Genomic DNA, 15,826 nt, shown 5'->3' with positions numbered 1-15,826 from the left:
ATGTCATATACCGCATACAAGCAATTGGGGAATCACGAAATAGAAGAGTGATACATTTGGCGATGTTAGCAGCGTTTAGATCGAGAGATTTGTCTGATCGGGACGAGGTGGAGGGCAGTGTTACGAATATTTGCAACACTAAGGGGTACTGCCATCTCTAAGCCGATGCTAAGCAATGACTGTACGCACATCAATAATTCATTCGTTATGTCTACACATATGTACGTACACGCAGCGTAGATGAGATGCCCAAACACATGCAGACATCTTATTGAGATGCTCCTAAATGTAGGCAATTATAATTGTGGAAGTTTCGCTCACACATACAAGCGCATGGGGTTTGAGAGAAGCTATACAAATTATACATCTGTAGTCGTAGCTGAGAAACCAACTAGTAAGTTCTGGAATGGAAAAGCTTAGAAGTATGCAACTAGGAAATCAAAGAGTATAAAAATGCGAGAACAGTAGATGCGAGAATTCAGTTTTATTTAAGCTATCAATCAGTTTGATTACTAAGCCAGCTAGTTGCAAAGTATAAGTGTTATTGTGAAGTACTTTAATAAACGCCATTTTTCCATTATTCAATATTGGAGTTATTTATTCAACAGTTTAGTGATTCGAACTTAGCAGAAGGGCAAATAAGAGGGTTTTCAGTAAATTCGTTACAATATTAACACTGCACGCTATATCAGGCCTGCTAAAAACCGAAAGATGTAAAAGTGATCTAATAATTTCTTGGTATTTTGTTTTATCTATTTTTTCTGCTTCCCCTGGAATTTTCGGATCTTTTTCTAAAACCGTCTTTTCATGCATTGGAATTTTTGCTGGTTTTGCGTTAGCTTGACCGTATTTCCGAATTAAAATTCCAATATACATAGGTTGTGAAATTGACAAACTCCCTTTATCGATTTTAATTCCCAAACCAATAGAATTAGAGGGTTGGTTAAAATCGTGTATCTCAAAATTTTCCTTCAGAGTTTCTATAAAACTTTCAGTCATAATATCATCCTTTGCTGCAATGATTAAGTCATGAACGTATAAAGCAACTATACAATTTTTGTTTTTAAGTGTGTATATACATTGATCGTAATTTGATTGTATTAAATCAAATTTTTTAATTACATCATCTATTCGCTTAAACCACTGCCTTCCAGCTTGTATAAGTCCATAAATAGCCTTTTTAAGCAAACAAACCTTATCTTTCCGTTTTTCATCAATATATCCCTCAGGTTGTTGCATGAAGATCTCTTCGTCCAAATTACCATTCAAAAATGCACTAGACACATCCAACTGCCGTAGCTTAGGATCATGCTCAACTGCTAGTGCATATATAAGACGTATCAAACTTTATCGTACTACAGGCGCAAATGTATCTGTATAATCTATTCCATACTTTGGAGGACATCCTTGTGCAACTAACCTTGCCTTCCTCTTGTCAACTGTGCTATCAGGTCGTATTTTTGATTTGTACAACCATTTGCAACCAATTGCTTTTCTTCCTTTGGGCAAATCTACAAATTCCCAAGTTTCGTTTTTCATAAGAGAATTATTTTCTGTTTGCATAGCCTTCAGCCACTCATCTGATTTTGGCGAAAAAATAGCATATTTATAACATTTATGGTCTTCTTCTTCTGACACTTTCTTTATTGACTCATTACCAAAAGCCCACGATCGTAAACGTCTCTTTATGGAATTTTCAGGTAATTCATTTACTGCTTCGAAATTGTCTCTATCATTAACCTTTTCTCTCTCAGAGCTATTTTTCTCAATTCCCATAATATTGTCATTCACATCACTATCGACTTGATCTGTACTATCAATAAAAACGTCGTCATCTGATTCTAGTTTACAGCTTTTTGTAAATAATTTTTGGTTTCTGATTTTTTGCTACTTTCAGATTTTTTCTCAAAAATATACTCTTGGAAAAATTCCTTATTTTTCTCGACATGATCTTCACTGATCTCAAAAACTCCCACTAAAAGTCTCACATCTCTACTTTTAATAATTCGACGCGTTCCTCTTTTCCATAGACGATAAGCTTTCTATTCTTCTGAATAACCAATTAAAGTATATTCTTCACTTTTTGGATCCCATTTAGTCCTCCCTGGATTTTTTCTTAATACAAAAGCCTTACTACCAATTTTTCGAAAATGATGCACACTTGGAAGTTTTCCTTCCTATAACTCTACTGGGGTTTTATCATTATTTAACTTCGTTGGACAACGATTTCGTATGTAACTTGCTGTATGTACTAATTCAGCCCATAAAAACTCTGGTAGATTTGCTGCAAACATTAAACATTTAGCCATTTCCACTAACGTTCTATTCATTCTTTCAGCAACTCCATTCTGCTGTGGAGTGTACTCTACCGTTAATTGGCGCCTTATATCATGTGAATTTAAAAAATCTGTAAATTAGCCACTAGTAAGTTATTTCGCATTATCACTTCGCACGCATTCAATCTTCCTGCCACTATTCAATTCAACTTCCTTCTTAAATATTTTGAAAACGTTAAGATAGTCATTCTTATGGTGCAAAAAATATGTAAAAACTTTTCTAGAAAAATTATCTATAAAAGTTACAAAGTATTTCTTTCCACTCAACGATTCAGTTTTCATAGGACCACACATATCAGTGTGTATTAAATCCAATACTCCATTAGACGACTTGCTATTTTTAGTAATGAACACATCTCTACAAGAACTTGGCCATCCTTCATTATAAGCGCTTTATCCTTGGACATAACTATTTTGCAGTTTTTATCAGTTGCTTTGCAGTACGTTTCAACACTGTTTGAAATGTCTTTATTTTTCAGCCTGCAATCTTTTGCCGCGTGTCCTTTCTTCCCACATATGTAGCAGTTATATGGAAAGCACGTACCTTGTTTATTTGTATTACCAACATTTCCGGAAAACTTCTTGCCTTTACAAACTTCCTCTCCTTGTTTTGCTTTGTTTCTGACAAATTTGTGAACCTTGAAAGCTTCCTCCTCTTCTTGATTGGCCGGTTTGTCTCCAATTTCTAATAACCTCGCACGTAAGACATTTAGGGCCGATTTCACCAACTCGACTTAGGCTAAAACTTAGTTGTGACTTAAGTTAGTCCTGATTTGCGGCTTAGTTTTTTTTCGGTTTCACCAACTTAGTTACTTAACGAAATTGACATACAACAACCCTATCAGCTGTTTTATACATAGTAGTATTTTTTGCTACTCTTTAATTTCACGCAACCCAATCCATTTGAAGTATTGACAGTTACGGCTGTCAGTTGCGTATTGGCAACTTTTAATAAAATTATAATAAAAATAATAACATTTCATATGCGGGTGTAAGCGGTTTTGGTAGTTATTTAATGTATGAGAGTGGTACAAGTGGTCTGCTACCTGCAAGCTTTCTGAATTCAATTGGCGCTAACACTGAGGCGACACTTGTGCACATGCATCCAGGTAATGTGCCACAGAAGCAAGCAATGAAAGAGCAACTAACACGTTGTATCTCGGTAAATTTATATTCGGTGCTGCGAGAATACTATCAAGAGAAGAATCAACAGGTGCCCGAGGCCGCAACTGAGCCAAGTACATCCATTAAAGAAAGAGAGCCAAGCAGTAAAAAGCAGAAACTAAGCGAAGATGATGCGGGTAAGTAACATTGAATAAACGATTAGACAGGCTTGATCTGTATAAAAATATTGCCAAAAACACTTGGAGAATTCTCCAAAGCCTTTCTGGTCTTGTTTACAGAACGACCTAAATTTGTATTCTCAAAAACCTCGGACAGGTTTTCGCCATTGCAGCACAATAAAACCTTGCTAGCTGTAATAACTTGACTCTTTTTTTGCTGCAGCAACTTCGGGCGCAACATCAAGCACTGTTACAACAACAACAGCGTCCCCTAATAGCGACAGCACCGGCGATTATAGCGAAACAAATAACCCATCTGCAACAGTTCCAGCAGCACCGGCGCAGAAATGGCAGATAGAAAACCGGCGTGCATGTGAGTTAATGCGCGTCAATTTTGATGCACTAGTCATAGCAGCAAAGGAACACCCAAGTAACATCGTGCAAGCTTTATTACACTTTGTAAAACCTTCACGCCCAATAGTGTTGTACAGTCTTAGCAAGGAATTGTTAATGGACTTGTATGTAGAGCTGAAAACCAACTCTAATGTCACAAATTTGCATTTTACTTGAAACTGGTTACGTTACTATCAAATATTGCCCAATCGCAAACATCCTGAAGTAAATATGAATGGTAATAGTGGTTACCTCTTGACTGGTTATAACATAGGCTAATATTCTTAGTTTATTTATAATGTGTAAAAAATTATATTCAAATTAATAATATATCGGACGAATATATACCACGGTTTTAAGTTGACTTTTGCTGTAATTCTTTTTAAATTGGTTTTACTTCCTTTAATTGGAAATAAAATCCACATTCACACCGTTTGGGTGCACCCTTTTCCAGCCACATCCAATTAACATAGCGATTACCCTTACCTAAAAAGAATGGTTGCAAAAAACTAAATACAAAGCATAGTTGGTTGCTCTTTAGTGCCAGGCCCACGTTTTATGATTGTATCGAGTAGCAAGGGATTTGAGGATTTTATTACGGCTCTGGATTTTCGGAACAATGTCGGCTGCGTGCTCACCAAAATGTAGATCCTGATCAAACGTCACACCCAAGATTTTGGGGTGTAGGACAGTCGGTAGCGTAGTGCCATCGACGTGGATGTTCAAAATGGTCGACATTTGGGAAGTCCATGTTGTAAATAAGGTCGCGGAAGATTTAGTCGGTGATAATGCCAGGTTTCGCGAGGCGAAAAAACCTGAGAGATCAGGGAGGTAGCCGTTTATTCTGTTGCAGAGCTCATCGATCTGTGGGCCTGGGTCTGTGGCCATTATTGTGTAGTCATCGGCGTATGAAACGATAGTGACTCCTTCTGGTGGTGAAGGTAGCTTAGATATGTAGAAATTAAACAAAAGAGGGGATAGAACACTACCCTGTGGCACCCCTTGTTTAATTATTCTTGGTTTTGATGTTTCGTTTCTAAATTGCACCGATGCCTGCCGACCACCCAGATAATTTGCGGTCCACCTGGTCCGCCGGGAAGTGGGGCCGGATTTCGGGAATTCTCCCGGCGGGAATGAAACGTGCCGAGGCGGATTCAATGACCTTACGGAAGGCACGCTCCCCTTGGCGGGCATCAGTCGGGATAGGGAGGGCAGCAAAGCGGTTGTCTGTAAAGCATTTATATTCTTCCCATTTTTCCTTTTTTGAAGTTTATGAAAGTGCGTTTTTCAGTGACGATGAAGTCGGCGGTACGCTCGAGCGAAATAAGTATGGGCAGGTGGTCGGATGCCAATGTTACCATCGGCTGCCAGTTGACGCAGTTTACGAGTTCTGCGCTCACGATTGAGATATCTGGTGAGCTGTGACAGCTTCCTACCATACGTGTGGGGGCGTCTCCGTTTATTGTGCAGAACGTCGTTTCTTCTATTTGATCAGCCAACATCTCACCCCTACTGTCCGCCCGCTAGTTTGAATGCCATAGATCGTGATGGGCATTAAAGTCGGCTAATATAATGCGATTGTTGCCAGTGAGTAAGGCGCTGAGGGATGTAGATGTTGATGATTTCTAGGTTTGCATCGCCTGACCGGACAGATAGGCCTTGACGTTCTAAGACATTGTCCCAGCGGTCGATGCCAGGATCAAATATATGATATTGCACAGAGTGGTGTATGATAAACGTGAGGCCGCCTCCATTACCGCTCATGCGATCTTTTCTGTGGACATTATACCCAGAACAGGTTTTCAGACCTTGCTGTGAGTTTAGTCTCTGGAATCGCAGCAATGTGGATGTTGTGCCGCTTCACGAAATCGACTATCTCCGTGATCTTCCCAGTTAGTACATTACAGTTTAACTGCAGAATTCTGAAGTGCATAGGGGGAGACGTCGCCACTCTGGGAGTAAGTGACGGGTGACTACGCCTGGGTTGAGGAAGGCCAGGACGCAACTGCTGTTGTTGCCCTGGGACTGGGCGTCCTTGGGCAAGCATTGGGGTACCCGGATGATTTGGGTTTGCGACCTGGCAACATGGCGCAATGAAACCCCTCGGGGGTTGCCGTCGCGGAGACGCTAAAGCGTAGACTACGGAATGCCCTTGGACGTGAACAGCAAGGAGCCACAAAAGATTTATAAAAGTTACGTGCACGTCGGGTTTTGGGATCAAGCCCAGAACAACCTGTCCGATACAACCATCCCTTACACGAGACACACTGAACAGAGTATGACCGTCCTAAAAATATTCTTTTCCGGCAGACGCAGCAAAAGCATTTCTCAGGACCGGGGTCAGGAGACGGACCCGGATTGGATTCGATACCTTCCCAGAGCAAGAGAATATGGAGCAGTCCCGCTGCAAGGAGCTGCTGGGAGGATGCAAATTTGTGGGAGGGACGCAGCAAATTAAATGGGGTTACACTGAAATGACAGTCCTTGGTCGGAAAAATCCCGAATCGCTCCGGTACATAGAACCGACTGCCTTGGGAAGCAGTCACTAAATATAATCAACATAAATTACAGTGTTTATAAAGTATTAAATTATTATTATTATTTGTGAATTTATTTGGTTACTTTTTTCTTAATAAAAATATATTTGCGTTTATTTAAAATTAATAAGTTTATACAGGAGCTTTTCTTTCCAATTTTAACCAATGACCGCATTAGCAGCGTTTTGATGTACCTTTTTGCAGCCACTTCCATTGCACATAAGTTTGATCTTCTTCGCCTGGAAATAATATAAAATAAATGTTTAAAATAAAAAAATAAATAAATGTAAGGCGCGATAACCTCCGAAGAGATCTAAGGCCGAGCTTCTCTTCCAATTTGCGTCGTGCTCCTCTTGATTTTTCCCTACAAATTGGCCGGACGGGACCTACATGTTTTATGCCGACTCCGAACGGCATCTGCAAGGCAGATGAGTTTTCACTGAGAGCTTTTCATGGCAGAAATACAATCGGAGCGCTTGCCAGACACTGCCGAGGGGCGACCCCGCTTAGAAAAATTTTCTTCTAATTGAAAAATCTTATTTCTAAAATTTTGATGTTGCTTTGCCCGGGAGTTGAACCCAGGGCATACGGTGTGATAGGCGGAGCACGCTACCATCACACCACGGTGGCCGCCAATGTTTAGTATGTTAAAAAAATAGTTTTTGTTCGCTGGTGCTATTTATTCTTCACTCACAGATGCAACATTTTAGTGAGCACGCAGCCGCAATTGTCCGAAAATCCAGAGCCGTAATAAAATCCTCAAATCCCTTGCTGGCAGTACCTGGGGAAAAGATAAAGAAACGCTCATTACTACATACAAAGCAATTGGCCAGCCGTTTACGTGCTACGCTTCACCCATATGGTCGGCAAGCCTAAAAATGACTCCACTGGAAGAAGCTACAGGCCTGCCAAAATACTGTTCTCAGAATCGCCACGAGCTTCCTTCTTTTGTCCCCAGAACACCATCTACATAATGAGGCGAGAATATTCCCCATCAGGGAGAGAAATGAGATGCTATCCAAACAGTTCCTGTTGAATACCCAGAAATCTGAGCATCCCAACAGACATCTGATTGATGAGCCAACACCGCCTAGGGGCTTAAGGAGTCATATCCGTAAGCATTTTGAGGAAATGCGGCACCTGAGAACTCAGCCGTATGAATGAGGGTTATTAAAAGCGTTGGTTCCAAGAGGGGAGAAGAAGACGGGGCGGTTGCTGATGCTCGGCATTGCTACCAACTCAACTACGGAGATTGTAGTCATGAGCGGAAGCGGCCGTATGAGCTGGTGGCGCCGTGGGGCGTGGCTTGTTGAGCAGCAGAGCTGTTGAAAGGTAGTGAGGGGTGCTGAGGCGTAGACTACGGGGCGACCTTATGGTTCGATACCTTCCCGGAACAGGAGTATGGCGCAGTCCCACTGCAGGTAACAGTCTAGTTGAGGGGTCGACCGCTAATACGCGTCCAAAAATATCGAGAGGTGTCAAACGACGCGTCTTGACATCAGTATTAATAATCCGAAGGCCGAAAGTAAGAATTTCAACTCGTTCAAAAGATATTAACGAAAAACAGAAATATTTCCCGCGGGTCCCTCCGAAGCCAGGGGTGGGATCCATCGTATTTTTGCGCAGAACACCTCTCTGTATTGGCGGCCTTCGGCCGCGCTTATAAAAAATTACCCTGGGTGGGTCCAACACCGGTTTGTAGACCAAAACTATATCCGCGCAAAACACTTATGTTCACAACTTTTTTTTGTGGGTACCCAACGTTACAACAACCACATGAAAATCGCCCACTTCAACTGCAAATATCTCAGAACTGTGATACAATTTTTATTTTCCGCCTTCGGATTATTATTTTCGAGATTATTCGCGTCTTTTGATACCTCTCTCGATATTTTTGGTAGCGTATTAGCAGTCGACCCCTCAACTAAACTTTTACCCCGCTGCAAGGATCTGCTGGGAGGACGCAACAAATTAAATGGGATTAGACTGAAATGAAGCCGGACAGCACCGGCTGCCTTGGGAAGCGTTTATAAATAAATATAGAGATATTGTTTTCCAATTGCTATTCACGCATATTCACCTGGGGAATTGGTTTTAACATGGGTGCAGTCCATTGCCCCAATTACACGCGGAAAATTTGCCCTTTCTTTAAAAGCAGCCTGTGTTTCCAAGCGCTCCTGTTTCGTTTGAGGAAATTTCACAAAATCTGGTCGCAAGGATACTAGATGGTAGGAAACTAGCGTAATTGCACGTGAGGCACTTGCTTTTGAAACTCCGGAAAGGGCTGCCACAATTTGCTGTAAAGATCCTGAAGCATAGAACCGGAGTGCGATGAAAAATATTTGGTGTGGCTGCATTGCGTTGTTGCTGTAAACGGAGAAGTAATTTTGGGCAACATTTATAAAATATGATGTAAACTTACCGAGCTTCAAGATAAATTTTGTCTTTTATTAAAGAAAAAACCAACCAAGCAGCATCTTTGCACATACGAAATCGTTCGCGAAAGTCAACATCGTCATAATAATGAAAAAAGTGAGGACGCTCTTTAATTTTTCTTTTTCGTCGAAGCACGATTACCTGCAGAGCTTCAAAATCGCAATCACTTTCACCAGAATCTCGAAGATCCATTAAATTTTTTACAAATTTTCCACCGATAATACAAATAAGCCTCTTCAGAGAAATTACAGATGTCAACAATAGCGGGGTTGCTATATTTGCATAATGAAATAAGTATAAATAGTGCCATTTAATTCGACTCAAAATTTGTACTACAGCAACACTGTTGAAAGTCGAGAATAAGCCAGCTAACAGGTAGGCTAATTTGCGACTTAGCTAAGCATTGGTGGTGAAACAGAAAAATTAAAAAATATGACTTAACTAAGTTAAGTCGAGTTGGTGAAACCGGGCCTTAGTGGCGGAAATTCACTAGCAGTATTAAATGCGGCTCGAATTTCTTTGTATTTGCTTGGTAAACTATCAGGCAATATTATGGTAAGAAGATCATCATCGATCTCCACATTCATTTCAGTTAAACATGTTAAACACACATCAAATTCAATCAGATTGTGATTGATTGAACATCACTCATTCTTAAATTCATTAACTTACGGTAGCATTCAGCCTTACGCCTTGTGGATTTTCTATCATAAGTGTTATGTAGGTAGACCTATACCTCATTCGCCATTTTCAGGTTCCTCACTATTCTAATAACATTTGACTCCGACGCCATTATAATTTCTGCACGAGCATCCAAATTTTTGTCGTCATATTCTTGCTGTTCATCTTGCCTTTTCGCCAATTCACACTGCTGGGCCTCACTTAATTCTGCCGGTAAAATCAAATCTTCCGGCCTCTGCTCAACTCCATGAACAATACGCGGAAATCTGCTCTTATGTAAAACCGCTTCCATTTGTGTCCTCCATGTATTATAATTTTTTCGATTCAGCAACGGAACTCTTGCAATCGACGCACTCGTTGCCATTACGATTCGCTTTCCTTGATGATTTCAATAAAGACCCCTTGCAGTAATATAATATTTGGTTATAACCTTATTCTGGCTGGCCCCATATCCTGATAAATTTATTGAACAATTAGAAAACGAATGAATAAAAATTGTCTCATAAACTTCAAGTACAACATAGGCTCACATGATCAGAATATATAATATTTAATTGCAACAAGTATAATTGATCATAAGTTGTTTTTACCAACACTGACCATCAGCTGTTTTCACATAGCCACTATAGGCTGGGGAAGTGGTATTCTGTTCTAAAATTTTTTTGCGCAACTGGCCTCCTATTACGCTTTTATTCGCGCCGCTATCTAATAATGCTAACACATTTTCACTTTTAATATTAATTTGTATATAAGGCCTAATATCGGAGATTTAATACACAATAGCTTAGATGGTGAATTTTAGTAAACGCTTCTTTTTAGCCCAGAAATTATTCATTCGTCGTGCCGAACGAGAAACAATTTTTGGTGGTGCTGAGAAAATTTCAGCGCGACGCGGTTGTACTCGGCTAACCGGATATGAAAAGGTCTTATTGGAGTTAATTTTGGCTGGCAAGATGGCTTGGGAATCATGTCGTTGGAGGTCGCGAGAATTATGCTCTTATTTACATCCGAGGCTGGTGGTTCGGATATCCCCTTCTGGGGACATCCTGATTCGAGTTTTTCGAACCGCAATTACATTTTGGGCATGTAGGTTTGTAAGTATCTGGTTTCCCACAACCATAACAAAATAATCTTCGCACTGGGTTGGTGTAATCTTGATACCTATCGCCCATCACCTGACAACTCCAACACTTCAGATTTTCCTCTGATATTTCGGCAACATCCGATGACTCGGTTGTATTCGGATAAACCCGCTCTGCTATTTCCGATATGTTTCTTCTAGTGGAGAAATTTCGGGTAGGGGCACTATTAATGAAATTAGCCATGCAGTGCTCATGCCTGTGACATTCTCTTCGAAGCATAGATAAATCGGTTATGTCGAAATGCAACAGCTCGTATCTAAGGTCGGGTTTTAAATTCTTAATCATTATTTCTGAAGCTCCCGATATGTCATTGGAATTCGCAGCCTATCATTCATGGTTAGCAACTCGTCTAAATATTGGTCAAATGGTTCGTTGGTTCTCTGTTTTCGTCTACGCGTATTTTCTTTTCGGCCGTAATCGCTCAACAGGTCTTTTTATTTTTGTCTTAATCCTTCACAAATTTCCTCCCAATTCAGTCGATCTGTTTGCCTGTGAGGCCTCCAAAACCAAGCTTCCGCATTCTCTGCAAAAAGCATGTGGGCATATCGACGCAATGATCTGGTTTATGTGCGGTGCGAATAAAACAAAGTTTTTTCCACCTTGCAGCCCAACGTTTCGCTAAGATTTTCTTAGCATCTTCTGGGGCGGGACTGTGAAATTTATTTGAGGAAAAAATTACAAAAACAACATTAATGATCAATCACCACAATAGGAAAATATTTACATGCTCTTACATTGAAGATGGTGGATTATTACATTAATAAATAAAAACAATTTGAAACAAAAAATACTTAAAACCAAACACTGTCGATACCATCATTAGTGGTACACTTGTCATCATCAACTAAAACTATAAACATAAAAGGTATGCCGCGGCTATTTCGTCTGTATCTTCTTTTTTGTTGATTGTTTTATCCCTTTTTTGCATAATACGTAGGCTCTCTAATGTGTATCTGGTTTTTTCCTTTCTCTCTATATCTATTATTTTCGCGTTTTTAAAGCCAGCTACATGGTTATTTGGTATTGCATGTTGTGATAATGCTGTACCTTTTCTTTGTTTTCTTATATCAGCTTCGTGTTCTGCTAGTCGAGTGCATAAAGCTCGTTTGGTAGTTCTGATATATATTTTGTTGCATTCCTCTTTGTTATTACCCTTGCATGCTTTTCATATACGACGCTACTTTGTTGTTGTTGGTCAATCGCACTTTTTGTTTTAGTAAAGCACGTTGCTAGCGTGCAATTAGGTTTTTATGCCAGGCTTATATTAGGATTTTGATAATGTCATGCGCGAAATTTTCTGAGAGCCTGGGAATGTATGTGACACTGAAATATTTCTTGGCTTCATCGCATCTATCTTTGGGTTGAGATTGGTTCGGGATACTACACATTTTTTTTTGGCTTCTTTATCAATATTTATCGTGAGGTCTAGATAGTTGATTCCTCCGTTTTTTCGGTTTCTATTGTACATTTTATATTTCCATGCTGCTTGTTGAGGTACTCCAGTACAAGCTCTTCGTTACTAGTAGTTAAAACGCATATTATATCATCCGCGTATCTAGCGTAAAATGACGCGCCTAATTTGGACTTCAGCTCCTGTATGTATTTTTCTTCCAGATTTTGCATGAACACTTCCATAAGAATTGCTGATGTGGGGCTTCCTATTGCAAGACCGTTTGTTTGTCTATATATTTTATTGTTGAATTGAAAATAGTTTTGACGTAAAGTAGACTTGAAGAACACCTCTTACACAACAAGCATATAAGAGAGAACTTGAGGTCATATATAATATCGCTGCAAACAACGGATTTAAAAAAAGCACTAGTAGATAAGCTCAGAAGGACAAATGGAGAACCAAAAAGAAATAATGAAAAGGAAAATAATAGCTGGACGACTATGACATATACTGGAAAAGCAACATATAAATTGGCAAACTTCTTTAAAAAATACAACATTAACACAGCATTCAATACATCGAACAATCTAGGGCGAAAACTAAGAACTAACATTAACTCAGAGGATCCGTTTAGCAGACACGGCGTATACAAGCTTACTTGCGGATGCCAGCATAGTTACATAGGACAAACAGGACGGCAAATAAGAACGAGGTTCAGAGAACATATTAGAGATTACAACAAAAAAATACGGAATCCAAACATTATACCCGAGTCTAACTTCGCAAATCACATGGTCGAGAATGAATGTTCCGCAGCAAACATCAATAAAAAGGTTAGGGTTCTTCGCATACAAGCAAAAGGCCGACGTCTCAACGTACTCGGAAATATGGAAATCTACAAACAGAAAACATTCAATGGTAGAATAATAAACGAACAGGTAAACACAATTTCTGACACAATATTCGAGCCTTTAAAACTTGTTTACCAGAAACAAAGTAGCCACACAGGTACAATAGACAAACACACAACAACAAAAAACACAAAGCAATTAACACACCAAAACAACAAACCCACAAAGAAGGTCAAACGACTAAAATCACGGATTTTTACCTACCCCAACCAGCCACACAAATCGATTAGTAAACCACCCTCTGTTCTGAATAAACACACAGCACATACATATAACTAAATATGCACAAACATCAATTTTGACAATACCTGCTCATGTACCTACGAACTATAAATACAGGACAAACGACAACAACAGAATAGAACGAAAATCGACACTGATGATGGCACAACGCCGAAACCGGTTTGTCTCAAAACCAAATTTGAAAAGGGATGACGGAAAATCGTTCCAATATACATCATTTATCCACCCTGTCGGAAAATCAACAAAACAAGATAAGCAAAATATTTCACTAAACCTCAAATACCGCCAGAAGAGCCTTTGCCATGTCCTGTTACAAAATCACTGTAATTCTGAAAAATAATAACAAAGGAATGTTTTCAATAATAAATGTGATATTTAAATTAATTTTAAGCATTTGGCATTGATCGGCTTGTATGCTGATATGTATTGCATCAATATATGGCGAAAAAATCTTAATATTAAAAAACTCATATTTCGAAAACAACGAGTTTTAGCTGATGGATATTTACCCAAGTAGAAACATAAACTCCTCGATCGATACAGAAAAAGTTAAAAAAAAAAAAACAATAGCCGTTTTTTGAAATATTAATTTTTGAAAAAAGTCATAAATTTTTATTAAATACTAAAAAAATATTGTTTTTTTTTAACTATATGCAATTTTTTATAAATTTATATAAAACTAAAAGTAATAGCGAACATTTCAAAGAAAAAATCATGAGAATCGGTTAATTTTTGACAGTTGAAAAAATAGGTGAATAAAATACCGATTGCATTTTATGGAATTCAATTGCCGATAAATCCGAAAAAAAAATTTTTTGAGGCAAAAAAAAAAAACACGTGTTTCATTCTTTTGACCAAAGAACAACATATTAAAATTTCATCGAAATAAAAAATCTCGTCCTGTGCGGACCGGGTGTCTTCAAATGGAATGAACCTATAATAACTCAGTCAAACAAACTCTTAGCTACTTCGAAATCGGCATTATTTCGACTACTGATTATATGGTATACATATAATTCATCCCACATTCATATATGTATATGTATGTATAACAATGTTATCCTTAAAATTATGTAAATTAAATCCATCCATTTAGAATATACTCATTCCCATTTCCAGCTCGGATTTTGTGCGTAACAATACAATATTTTTGTTCAAGCAAGCGATTAGCGCACGCACCTTTCCTGAATTTTTTATATCCTGAATTTGTATTTATTGAATTATTAACCCCAATCGCCACACCACGGTAACACACCCAAAAACTTACCTGCGTGGTTGGCAATGCGTGCGCTACTAGCTCGCCTGAACGAGCATTATCTGTCAAACAATCATGTTGACATTTTTTTCTTTACATCTTTTTTTCTTATATATTTGATATGACTTATCTTGTTTGGTTGATTTTCCGACAGGGGAATAAATGATGTATATTGGAACGATTTTCCGTCATGCCTTGTCAAATTTGGTTTTGAGACAAACCGGTTTTGGCGTTGTGAACGAAAATCGACACTGATGATGGCATAACGCCGAAACCGGTTTGTCTCAAAACCAAATTTGACAAGGGATGACGGAAAATCGTTCCAATATACATCATATTTGATATAATCGAATCACCAGTGCCACCCCGTCATCGCCATCATCATCACCATTGTCGGCGTCAGTCGTGTCAGCGCCTGCATCCCCAGCAACGACAGCATAGGAGCTGTATATTTGGTCCTTCGACACCACTTAGGATCCAACGGTGGAAGTTAAAGAGAAAGTATCCCTAAATCGTGAGAAGAAATCAAATTTCTCAATCGCCGCTCACGCCCCGAAAAAATTAAAAATCTATATTTGTGAAGTTTTCCCAGCTGCATACATATATGTATGTAATTAGTCATTTGCCCGTGGAACGATAAGCGCATTAAAGAGGTTAATATTAACGTGCTCTCTCTCCCCTCAACTCTTCATACATACGAAATTAAATTATTCGAATAATAATCCAGAAATTTAATAAATGATCCTCTCTGCAATAATTAATATTCCCCATTATTAATTAAAGTTCGATATTTGTGGATTTCCCAATAGGATTTATAAGTACATACATATTTATTCCCAATAATTTTTGCAGTCATAAATTTTAATATTTCTTAAATACATATACGGTTACGCACAAAAATAAGCACACACTTAGTTTATGCTGAAAAAAACTCAAGTGCAGTGGCTCACAGATTAATTGATAATTTTCATCTAAAATATCGCAAATTCCCTGATAGAAACCACATTCAAAAAAATTTCAAAGGTTATTCAAAAGCAAGGAGAATTAATCAAAATTTCAAAAATGATCTTCAAAATTTTCTCGAGAATTTTTGAGTATGAAGTTTTGTAACCCAATAAATTTTAGTATAATAATGTGCTAGTTAGAAATACCTCAAAATTTTTCCTGAATTTTCAGAACTTTTTTCGGCGAGGGTGCGCATTAGGAGGGGTCGATT

The 15,826-nt window shown here is 38.7% G+C and overlaps 2 protein-coding genes and 1 long non-coding RNA gene across 4 annotated transcripts in view; 2 read left to right on the top strand and 1 right to left on the bottom strand.

Annotated features, from left to right (window-relative positions):
• Window positions 1-15,826, top strand: part of LOC137234594 (uncharacterized) — a 227,092-nt gene that overhangs the window by 51,611 nt on the left and 159,655 nt on the right. The gene's annotated exons all lie outside the window — the stretch shown is intronic.
• On the top strand, window positions 3,258-4,697 carry LOC137234297 (tRNA (adenine(58)-N(1))-methyltransferase non-catalytic subunit TRM6-like). Its single transcript, XM_067757902.1, has 2 exons — window positions 3,258-3,637; window positions 3,843-4,697. The coding sequence occupies exons 1-2, from the start codon at window positions 3,352-3,354 to the stop codon at window positions 4,187-4,189; spliced, it is 633 nt and encodes a 210-aa protein (XP_067614003.1). The 5' UTR covers window positions 3,258-3,351; the 3' UTR covers window positions 4,190-4,697.
• On the bottom strand, window positions 4,395-9,438 carry LOC137234750 (putative nuclease HARBI1). Its single transcript, XM_067758186.1, has 5 exons — window positions 8,972-9,438; window positions 8,630-8,916; window positions 7,244-7,330; window positions 6,744-6,788; window positions 4,395-4,498 (listed from the first exon to the last, which is right to left on the bottom strand). The coding sequence occupies exons 1-5, from the start codon at window positions 9,175-9,177 to the stop codon at window positions 4,395-4,397; spliced, it is 729 nt and encodes a 242-aa protein (XP_067614287.1). The 5' UTR covers window positions 9,178-9,438.

The sequence above is a fragment of the Eurosta solidaginis genome, chromosome X (assembly GCF_040869045.1).
Source record: "Eurosta solidaginis isolate ZX-2024a chromosome X, ASM4086904v1, whole genome shotgun sequence".
Taxonomy (NCBI): domain Eukaryota; kingdom Metazoa; phylum Arthropoda; class Insecta; order Diptera; family Tephritidae; genus Eurosta; species Eurosta solidaginis.
Note: the sequence above shows the minus strand (reverse complement) of the source record. Positions and strands in the feature narration are given on the sequence as shown.